General features: G+C 35.3%; 1 protein-coding gene across 1 annotated transcript; it reads right to left on the bottom strand.

The window, feature by feature from the left end:
* Positions 1-475: 475 nt before the first annotated feature.
* HELRODRAFT_63904 (hypothetical protein) lies at positions 476-9,961 on the bottom strand (the record flags this gene model as incomplete). Its single annotated transcript, XM_009017837.1, has 6 exons — positions 476-556; positions 5,164-5,310; positions 5,592-5,668; positions 5,764-5,858; positions 6,214-6,309; positions 9,867-9,961. The coding sequence occupies 6 exons, from the start codon at positions 9,959-9,961 to the stop codon at positions 476-478; spliced, it is 591 nt and encodes a 196-aa protein (XP_009016085.1).
* Positions 9,962-12,117: the final 2,156 nt, after the last annotated feature.

Below are 12,117 nucleotides of genomic sequence, written 5' to 3'. Positions count from 1 at the left end.
ACCTTTTCTTCCCGCTTCCGGTTGAAAAGGTTGAGGTCGGGGTTGAGAGTTCGCCTCACGTTATTGGCCAGTTTCTCGATCACGTGACGTTCATGTTGTGACGTCAGAAGGGCATGAAGTTCACGATGTTGTTGTAGTTGCAGTTGGTGTTGTAGGCGTCTGTTCATATTTTGTGTTCGTTGTGTTTGTGGTATTTGTTGTTTGTTTGCTGTTTGTTCGTTGTGTTTGTGTTTGCTTGCTTGCTGAATTTGTTACTTGCCATGAAATGTTTTATGATGTTTTCATGTTTGTCAGTACGATACTACCACTGAAACTACTACTACAACAGAAACTATGGTTGCCATAACTTTCACATTTATATTTGCACTACTATATGTTATAACATTACTACTGCTGCTGCTACTGCTACGGCTACTACTACTACTTATACGACGACTACTTCTGCTATTGCTACTACTACTACTACTACTACTACTTACTTCTTTTCTCGTCTACCACTTCCGGAATCTCTGAAGCCCTTCGCGAACGGATTGTTGTCAATCTTCAATTGAGTTATCTGTTCGTCGTATGAATGTATGTACGTACGTGTGTGCGTGTTTATATGTGTGTGTAGTGTTTATATGTATGTGTGTATACATTATGTGTGTATGTATGTGTGTCTATGTGTGTATGTATTTATGTATGTATGTATGTATGTATGTATGTATTCTGGTAAACCTTGTTGCATGAAAATTTTGTTTTGTTTTGTTGCGTATGTACAAGTCCCTACAGACATGTTCACAAAAAAAAAAAACAACATACCTGTTCATACATATTGTGTTGGCGTATTAATACATGCAAATGTAAACATAGACAAATAAATGATTAGAAAGCAAAGAACAATAAATTCTTTCCGTCATTTGGAAAGCAATTTTTAGGCAAACAAGCAATATCAAATGGAAAAAATTTACGCGCCTAAAATAGATCCCTGTTATCAGATCGTAGTAAGAGTGGTAGTAGTTGTTGTTGTTGTAGTAGTTAATAGTAGTAGTAGTAGTAGCAATAGTAGTAGTAGTACTAGTAGTAGTAGTAGTAGTAGTAGTAGTAGTAGTAGTAGTAGTAGTAGTAGTAGTAGTAGTAGTAGTAGTAGTAGTAGTGGTAGTAGTAGTAGTAGTAGTAGTAGTAGTGGTGGTAGTAGTAGTAGTAATAGTAGTAGTAGTAATAGCAATAGCGTAAGCAGTAGTAGTAGTTAAAATAGTAAGCATAAAACATGCATACAAAAGAATTAAGCAAATGCATAGAGAGCAAAACATTGGCGTGTGTATAAATTGTATACTATTTTTATATAATGTACACATTTTTATGTATATTTTGTATGTAAATGTGTATGTATGTGTGTGTGTCTGCATTTGTGTGTGTGTGTATGTGCCTGCGTTTGTGTGTGTACGCTTATTAGACTCATATATATGCATGTATGCGTGGTTATGGTTTGAGGACATGACGTCAAAGGTATTGTTTACTCATTTGTATTCACTTGCCCGGACTAATAACATGGATGTATGCATGTTTGTTTGTGCGTGCGTGCGTGTATATATGTACGTACGTACGTGCGTGCGTTTGTGTGCGTGTATGTACTGCATCTTCTCATCGTTCTTGGTGCTGTAAGAGGCTAGCGTGTTGGCATGTTTTTGTGTGGTTGTATTTGATGTATTTATGGTGAAATATATTTCACCATAATTTATCCTCCGTATAATGTCATGTATGAGATGAATTACTTTTTAAGTTTGAGTCCTTCATTCCACTGGATTGTTTGTCTGTATTCCTCATCTGATTTTTTACTCGGCTTTGCACTACACCGTGCATTACAGAACTATCCATTTATTCAAAAAGCTTAGTACTCTCCATGAATGTACAATGTTTGTATGTTTGTTTTTGTGTGCATACGTGTGCAGTTTGTTTGTTGTTTGCACTCATCCGTACGTCATTTGTACGCTTTTGATCACATGCGGGTTTTTTTTGCTTACCTGTCAAAATTGTGTGTACAGTTGCCTGTACGCCCGTCTGTATGTAATTAACGTGCGTGTGTGTGCATACATATATACATACATACATCCATCATACACATGTATGTATGTTTGTTTGTTCAAAAGCACAATCCAGAATTACAGCATACATACATACATACACACATACATACATACATATATACATACACACACACATACATACATACATACATACACACATGTATACAAACTTGCACACATGCATACATACAAACACACAAGCATACATACATACAAAAACTGGAAGATAGTTGTACGGAAGTCAAGTGGCATGATGTGACGTGATGTCATTATATTGGTATTATTACTGCTGTCATTATAACTCCGGCCGATGTTGTTGTTGTTGTTGATGCTATTGTTGTTGTTGTTGGTGCTATTGTTGTTGTTGTTGTTGCTGTTGTTGATGTTGTTTTTGTTGTTGATGATGTTATTGTTGTTGATTTTGGTGTGTTTACGTGTTCTAGTTGATAATTTTCGTAACTTATTGTAATGTAACTTTACTACTACGAATGTTGTTAGTGTCATTGTTTTTGTTGTTGTAATTGTTGTTGTTGTTGTTTTTGTTGTTGTAAATGATGCTGCTGTTGTGTAATTCTTGCGATAACACTAAAAAACTAAATCATTTGAATTAATCCTTACATATATGTGCAATTTTATTATTCAAAAATTGTTCAGAAAACAAAAACATTAACAATACACACACATACACAGACGCAAACAGACAAACAGACAAGCACACACACACATACACATACACAGACTCAAACAGACAAACAGACAAGCACACACACATGCACATACACAGACGCAAACAGACAAACACACACACACACACATACACACTCGTCCACAAAGTAACCAAAAAGATGAATGCATGTATCGTTGACAAGTTGTTTGTCCAGCGTTTAACATCGGTCCAACAATCAAACATATTATGCTATACAAACAAACATACATACATATATACTTACATACATACAAACATACATACATACATACACACAAATATACATAAATACATACAAAAACATGAAATACATACATACATACATACATGCATATATTCATACGTACACTCACATACATACAAACATACAGGGACGCTTACAAGCGGGCATACTTTGTTATCAACACCATCACAATCATATAATATTCGCTTAGTAATAATTATTATTATAACTTTATTATTATTATTATTATTAATTTCGGACGTGAATGTTATTTATCTTTGGCATTCCATAAATTTGTTGTCTATGTACACTCCTGTTTAATCGGTCGTGTTTTGTTTGTTAGGCTAATGTCAATTTGGGGCTTTGATCATAATTAAGATGGCCGTGACGACCATGATGATGAAGATGACGATGAGGATGAGGATGATAATGATAATGATGATAGAGATGACGATGATGATGATGTAAAGAGGAGTGTATCCATGTATGTGATTCTGCATGGGCAAAGCGCAATATATATATATATATATATATATATATTATATATGTATGTGTGGGTGTGTGTTTGTATGTATGTATTATGTGCGTGTGCGTGTGTGTGTGTGTGTGTGTGTGTGTATGTATGCTTGTATGTGAGTTTGTTTGTTTGTTTGCTTGCTTGTTTGTTTGTGTACATTCCATCACTAGCAAGCATGGAACGATCGACCGAAACATGACAGACGTATCAAACGTCATTAAATCACGACTTGCATGCCTTTGATACAGCAAGTCGTAGAGTTAAATTCTTTTTCTTAACGTGTACAAACATTCATACAAATGTATACACATTCATAAGTATGTGTAAATGTTTGTGTGTGTGTGTGTATATGTGTGTGTGTGTTAGTGTTTGTGTGTGTGTGTATATGTGTGTGCGTGTTAGTGTTTGTGTGTGTATTTTTATATTTACAACGGAATGAAATATAATATTAGGTAAGTTTCTGTGACATGAGTGTTTATAATAAAAACGAATTTTTGTGAAATATTTTTGAAAATAGTTAAATTAGAAAAAAAAATGGTTTTCCATAATTTAGCATCCGGACGGAAACTTAGCAAACATGCATTTAATTTGGAGGTGAATGTGTGGAGAAGAAGCCGTTGCAAGCTTTCTCACACGTTCGTGTGGGGCCTCGTCAGCAAACAATACACACATACATACAAAAACATCGAGAAATGAACAAGTTCTTCTTCACGACTTTATAAAATATGTTTATGTATCTGTGTGTTTGTTTGTTTGTGTGTGTTGTGTGTGTGTGTACGTGTGTTGTGTGTGTGCGTGTGCGTGCGTGTGTGTGTGTGTGTGTGTGTGTGTGAGAGAGAGAGAGAGAGAGAGAGAGTGTGTATGTGCATATTTGAAAGACAAACAGAACAGGTGATTAAAATGAAAAAAAGAAAATAAATTTTAGTGACAACAAATAGAGATAAACAGATGAAATGGTACTCGAGGATTTAAATTGCAATCATTTTCTTTGTTTATAAATAAGTGATAAATAATATAGTATCACCATCTTGAGGATAAGATAATCAGAAATTTCAACGCGTCAATCAAAGTACGCACGTGTGTCTTTAGGTGTATATGTGTGTATATATGTGTGTATGTATGTATCTGTGTGTTTATGTGTGTATGTATGTATCTGTGTGTGTATTTATGTATGTATCTGTGTGTGTATGCGTTATATCTGTTAAGAATAAATATAATATTCATTAATTGTCTTCTTCTATAAATCTTCATTGTTTTGATGAATAAACGAATTGTGAATTGTCACACACACAGAATTATAAGCGTGTGTGTGTGTGTGTGTGTGAGTGTGTGCGCGCGCGCTTGTGTGATCGTGCGTGCGTGTGTGTGTGTATTTATTTAATCAATCACGGTGACACGCGTTATCAGAAATACTTGAATGACAACGATGATGACAAAGATGTTGACGACGATGATGATGAGGATGACGACGACGATGATGAGGATGACGACGATGATGATGAGGATGACGACGACGATGATGAGGATGACGACGATGATGATGAGGATGACGATGATGATGACGATGACGATGGTGATGACGATGATGATGGTGATGATGATGATGATGATGGTGAGGATTATAAATACTGTCATCATCATTTTCACTCACCTTATCATTTTGGTAGGCGGTGACTGCGATGAATTGGGTCTCAGGAAATAGAAATGTGCGAAATGCATGCAGACTCATCTGCATGACGTCATTTGCCCTTACCACGTGAAACCTCGGCTGGTACTTGTGCATGGAGTTTAAGATGGTCTGCATTGTGATTGGTTGGTTGGTTGGTTGGTTGGTGGGTTTGTTGGTTTTGGTTGGTTTTGGTTGATTGATTGGTTGGTTGGTCGGTCGGTCGGTCGGTCGGTTGGTTGGTTGGTTGGTTGGTTGGTTGGTTGGTTTTGGGCGGTTTGTTGGTTTGGTTGGTTGGTTAGTGAGTTGGCTGGTTGATTGATTGATCGCATTATCATTCTTCTCATCATCGTCGTCATCAAATCAATCATCATCATCATCTCAACATCACCATCATCATTATCATCACTAACGAAGCCATGCTTGTCAGATATGTTGTTGGTAAGTTTGAGTTTGTGGAATGAGACAGGCTTGGTCATCCATTGTTCACCTATTATTATTATTATTAACATTATTATTATTATTATTATTATTATTATAATTATTATTATCGTTATTATTATTATTATTATTATTATTCCTGACCATTGGATGGTGAGTCCGGGTGTATGTACATCCGTTTGGGCATCTCGGGATCAGCTTTTCCGGCAACCATCCATTTCGAGTTGTGGAATTTATATCTGGATTAGTCGGTTGGTTGGTTGGTTGGTTAATTGATATGTTGGTTATTTGATTGGTTGGTCGGTTGGTTTATTGATTGGTTGGTTATTTGATTGGTTGGTTAATTGATTGGTTGGTTAATCGGTTGAATAACTAAGATTATATGTTGATTGATTTCAATTATTTTCAAACAATATTAGCAATACAAAAGATATAACAAAACAACAAGACGACAAACCAATCAGACAGCAAACAAATCAGCCAATCAAAAAAATTAATAAATTAATCAGTCAATCAACCAACCAATAACTCAATCAATCAATCAATTAATTAATCAATCAATCAATCAACCAATCAATCACTCAATCGATGAACCTGCAATCATCCAGAGGTGCGATATCCATCAAGAGGATGTACTTGGCTTTCTTGTCCAATCCAGAAACTGTGAGCTTAAACGGCGGGAACATTCGTCTGGTGATAATGATGATGATGAAGATTGTGATGATGATGATGATGATAATGATAATAATAAAAATAATAATAAAGGTAGTGGTTGTAATGACAGTGATGGCGGTGATGATACTAAAATTAGCTTTAGGATTTTTCATATATTGTCATGTCGTTACACTCATTCCATCTCCTATTTTTATCATCTATCCATCCATTCATTTATATATATATATTCATTCACTCATCAATTCATTCGTTCGTTCGTTCATTCATTCATTCATTCATCCAGAGCATAGATATGTGACCAATTGAATGGGCGACATTACAATGATCTATGCTGAATGTTTAACTAATTTAATTGACGTTAATTCATTCAAATATCGCCGAGGTTGTTGTTGTGTTTTTGTGTTGATGTTGTTTTTTGAGGTTGTTGTTGTTGTTACAGTAGATGTTGTTGTTGTTGTTGATGTTACAGTAGATGATGTTGTTGTTGTTGGTGGTGGTGTTACAGTAGATGATGTTGTTGTTGTTGTTGGTGGCGTTTTTGATACTATTGGTAGTATGGTGGTGATGTTGTTGGTGTTGCTGTCACCATGGTCATCATCATCACCATCACCACCACCATCACATCGTTATCATCATCTTCATTTCTTCAAGTCGTTTCTTCTTCCTTGAAATCATAGATGACCGACCTTCTTTCTAGTGAGGGCATGCAAGTTAACGTAAGCAATCCTTATTGTTTGTTTTTAAATGTATGCGTGTACGTGTGTGTGCGTGTGCGTGAGAAAGAGAGAATGTGAGTGTGCATGTGTGTTTGTATGTGTGTGTGTGTATGTTTGTGTGTGTGTGTGAGAGAGAGAGAGAGAGAATGTGAGTGTGCAGGTGTGTTTGTGTGTGTGTGTTTTTTTATATGTTTGTGTGTGTTTTTTTAAAAGACCTCTCTGTGATAGACAAAATGTCTTGTAACAGCAGAACGGAAGGTCAGTCATCATTAAGATAATGTCGTTGTTGTCGCCGGTAGTTAGGATTTTATGACTATTTGACCCGGCGCTCATGTCACTGTTGTGTTGTTGGTGTTGTTGTGGTGGTGTTGTTGTTGTTGTGGTGTTGTTGTTGTTGTTGTTAATGTTGTAATTGCTTACGTCAATGATGTTGGTTTGTATGTTGTTGTTGTTGTTGTGCTGTTGTTGTTGTTGTTAATGTTGTAATTGTTTACGTCGATGGCTTTTATGTTGTTGTTGTTGTTGGCATGTTTTTTTGTTTTGTTACAAATGTTGTTGTTGTTAGGAATAGGAATGCGACGTTATTTCCAACAATATCAATATTTTTATATTATATAATTGATATATTATATAATTTCAAAAAAATAATAACTAATTTGAAAAAATTCAACCGAAATTCATCTCAATTGATTGATTAGTTAATTAATTTAGAAATTAATTAATTTCTCAAATAATCTCAATTATGTATGAAAACCAGAATGTTAATCATCATGAAAATGACAATCACCGCATCACTAAACATTTAATCACTTGTCTCATTTAATCTTATTAATCACCTTCGTCATTAGCATCATCATCGTCGTCGTCATCATCATCGATCTATACTCAGTGATAATTAACATAAACATTATCGCAATTTGTTTTACACGTCTTCAACAGTTAACACGCACACGCACGTACGCACGCACACACACAATTATATACACATATGCACACGGACATAAATACACGCACACGCATTTTTGCACCTAAACACACTCACACAAACACAAGGTTATATGCATGTACGAACACGACTGTCTATCTTAATAGACCAATTAAATGATGACTTATGTCTTTCTGTACACATACGTACGTGTGCGTGTGTGTACGTGTATTTATGTGTGGATGTGTAATTATAGAAATGTGTACATGTACCTGCGTATTTGTGTTTGTGTAAAGGCACGCACATGCTTACGTGAAATGTTTTGTTTTAGTGTAGTTCTTATTGTTTGTTGTAATACTTCTATGTATGTGTTTGTACCTTATGTGTTTGTACGTGTGTGCGTGTGTGCATGTGTACATATGCATGCGTATGCATGTGAGATTGTATGCACGTTGTATACGTATCGGCATCTCTATCTTTGAAGCAGTGAAAAGCGTAACGCAATCAATTGTACGCAACGGTGAACCGTATCGAAACGAGACCAACTGACTAGCCAAATAAAAATACATTGTCCGATTGTATTGTATTCGCTGCTTACAACGGTACAACAACATACAATCGCAAATGTTTGTATGTTTGTATTTTGTATGGGCTACTACTACTTTTACTACTACTACTACAACTTTAACTACTACTACTTCTGCTACTACTTCTAATACTGCTACTACTACTACGACGGCTATTACTTCCACCACCGTTACTAAACACATGACAGCGACAGCGACCACACTGAGTCAATACAAAAATTACTTCCGCCATCACTTTCAACGAGTCCATACTGTCAGAAAAAACACTACTGCTACTCTACTGCTACTATTACTACTACTACTTCTGGCACTGCCACTACTACTACCGTTTTTGTGCTGCTACTACCATTACTACTACTACTACTACTACTACTACTACTATTATTATTACTACTATAACTACAATAGCTACTGCTACTACTACTACTACTACTACTACTATTACTATTACTAGTACTATTATAACTACTACTACCTACTACTACTGCAACTGCTGCTACAACTACTACCAGATAAAAATTGATAAGGCTTTTAAACTCTATAATACTATCACAGCCATACTTTGTAGTAATCGTATTGCTGCTGCTGCAAAATGATATTAAAAATTTCAGAATGGTCGTTTCAGCTTCTTTTACAAGGATTGCCTAATCTTTAGCTCTTAATGGATGTCGTCGTCATGTTATTATGTAGGTATACGTACACATAAGTACACACACACTTGTTGTTGTTGTTTTTGCTGTAGTTGTTGTTGCTGTTGCTGTAGTTGTTGTTGGTGGTGGTGGTGTTGTGGCTGTTGTTTTGCTTTGTTTTGTAGTTGTTGTTTTGTCTTTATTGTTGCTGTAGTTGCGGTTGTTGCTGTAGCTGTTGTTGGTGGCGGTTGTCGCTGTTGTTTTGGAGTAGTAGTAGTTGTTGTTGTTGTTGTAGTTGTTGTTTTTGTATGCTGTTGAATTATGAACTGAACAGATCGTGTTATCGTTTGAATGGCATGTGACACCCACTCAACTGATTTCAATTCAGCTGGTGTTTCAAATTCGAATTTTGATAGTTGACAAATATCATAGATACAATAATGAAGTCATCGCCATCAATATAAGGACATCATCATCAACATGACGACATTGTCCTCAACATCATGGCCTCATCATCAACATCATGACATCATCATCAACATCATGACATCGTCATCAACATCATGACATCGTCATCAACATCAACATCATGACATCATCATCAACATCATGACATCATCATCATCAACATTATGACATAATCATAAACATTATGACGTCATCGTCGTCGTTAGCGTCATCAATAACTGAAATTAAAAATTTCACTCGAACTAACCTCCCAGATTTAGTGATGACCATTTCGGTTCCAATGCTATTGAATTGATTCCAGAGGTCCTTGTGTTCGAGGTGTACCACAGGGCAGTCCCTCATGTCCGCCAGTGGCCCGTGGAAAGAGTCGGAAAAACTGGAGAACGGCGTTCTGTGGGTGGCAGTTAGGTAGCTCTCACGGGGGGCCCTGGAGACCACCGTGTGTTGAAGCTGGGATAGGATGGATGTTTCCCGATGGTGATGTTGGTGCTGGTGTAGTTGCGGAGAGAGAGGTTTGACGTACATACTGTTGTTGCTGTTGTTGTTTGAGTTGTTGTTTGGAATGTTGTTGGAAGCAGTGTTGTTGTTTGTGTTGTTTGGGTTTTGTGGGCCACATGGAATGTAGTTTGGGTTGATGTAAAATGGTTTATTTTGTTGTTGTTGATGTTGTTGTTGTTGCTGCCAGTTTATCGAAAGATTTTTTACGGTGTTTAAATTGAAAGAAAAAGGAGAGTAAATTTGTTGTTGTTTAGCAACATCTGGTTCGATTTGTTGTTGTTGCAGTGGGCTGTTTTTTTGTTGCTGCTGCTGCTCTATTTTTGTATCTTTATTATCGTTGAAGTTGTCGTTGTTGTTGTTGTTGTTTGATAGAATCGATAGAACACTGTAGTCTGAATGACGTTTTGTTGGCTGTGTTTGTTGCTGTTTTTGTTGCTGTAGTTGTTGCTGAAGCTGAAGTTGTTGTTGTTGTTGCAAATTTTTGTTGTCAATTAAATCCATCTTGAAATGTAGGAAACGGTTTATTTTTGCTCTTACTTTGGGCCAAATTAGATAGATAAACACCTATTCTGCAATGTTATTACCATGAATATTATTTTCATCATAAATAAGTGTTGTTATTGATGTTGTTGTTGTAGTTGCTGTCGTAATTGTTGTTGTCGTGTAGTTGTTGTTGTCGTTGTGTTGTTGTTGTTGTGTTGTTATTGTTGTTGTGTTGTTGTTGTCGTCGTCGTCGTAACTTTTGTTAACTGTTGTTGATGTTATTAATAGCAATGTTAGTTAATTATTTCAATTAATTAATTGCCATTTAAATTTTTAATGAATTAATTATTGTCGGACTTTTAGACACTTTAACGATTGTTGTTTATGCTAATAAATTAATAATTAGTTTATAAAATAATCAATCAATCAATCAGCCAATCAACCAACCAATTATTTAATCAACCCATTAATTAATCGACCGAATAAACAACCAATCTATCAATCATTCAACACTTATCTAATAAAATTTAAAAATAATATTTATATTAATAAACGATAACATTCTGATAAACGAACGAACGAACGAACAAACGAACGAACGAACGAACAAATGAACGAACGAACGAACAAATGAACGAACGAACGAACAAACAAACGAACGAACAAGCAAACAGATATAAAAAAATCAACAGATCACCGTGATGATATCAATTTATCAACAAACATTTCTTATCACTTGCTCAGTATAAAACGCTTTAATACCTTTCTTATCTATGGCATTTATAAATACATATACTAATAAACAAACATATGTAGATATATATATATATATATATATATATATATATATATATATATATATACATTTGTTTAGGAAAGTCTGTATATTTGAATCCTATATATATATATAAATATATATATATAGGTATATATATATATGTGTGTGTGTATATATAAGTATATCAAATCATCAAATATATATATATTTATATATAGACATGCATACAAAACGATACATACAAACAAACAAACATGCTTACAAATAAGCCCTCGCGATACAAAACAACGAATATAAATATGCGTAGATACGAATTTCAACACTTTCGCATGGACACTATCTAAGCCAATAGGAGACCGAGTTTTAAAATCTGGGCGTGGTTAAATGTTAAATAGGCGGGGTTTCGCGTTCAATGAAGGTTACTTAATGAAGCGATGTTAAATATTTAGTTTCTTAATTGGTCTACTTGTTGTTCTTTATTGTTGTTCTTTGGCTGTCGCTTTTGCAGTTGTTGTAGTAATAGTGTTAGCTTGAGTAGTAGTAGTAGTAGTAGTAGTAGTAGTAGTAGTAGTAGTAGTAGTAGTAGTAGTAGTAGTAGTAGTAGTAGTAGTAGTAGTAGTAGTAGTAGTAGTAAACAAGTTAACAGCAGCAGCAGTAGTTGTAGTAGCGGCAGTGGCAGTAGTAGCGTAATTGTTTTTGTTGTTGTTGTCGTTGCTATTTGCATCTGCTAGTGACAAAT

This window comes from Helobdella robusta (assembly GCF_000326865.2).
Source record: "Helobdella robusta unplaced genomic scaffold HELROscaffold_2, whole genome shotgun sequence".
Lineage (NCBI taxonomy): Eukaryota > Metazoa > Annelida > Clitellata > Rhynchobdellida > Glossiphoniidae > Helobdella > Helobdella robusta.
Note: the sequence above shows the minus strand (reverse complement) of the source record. Positions and strands in the feature narration are given on the sequence as shown.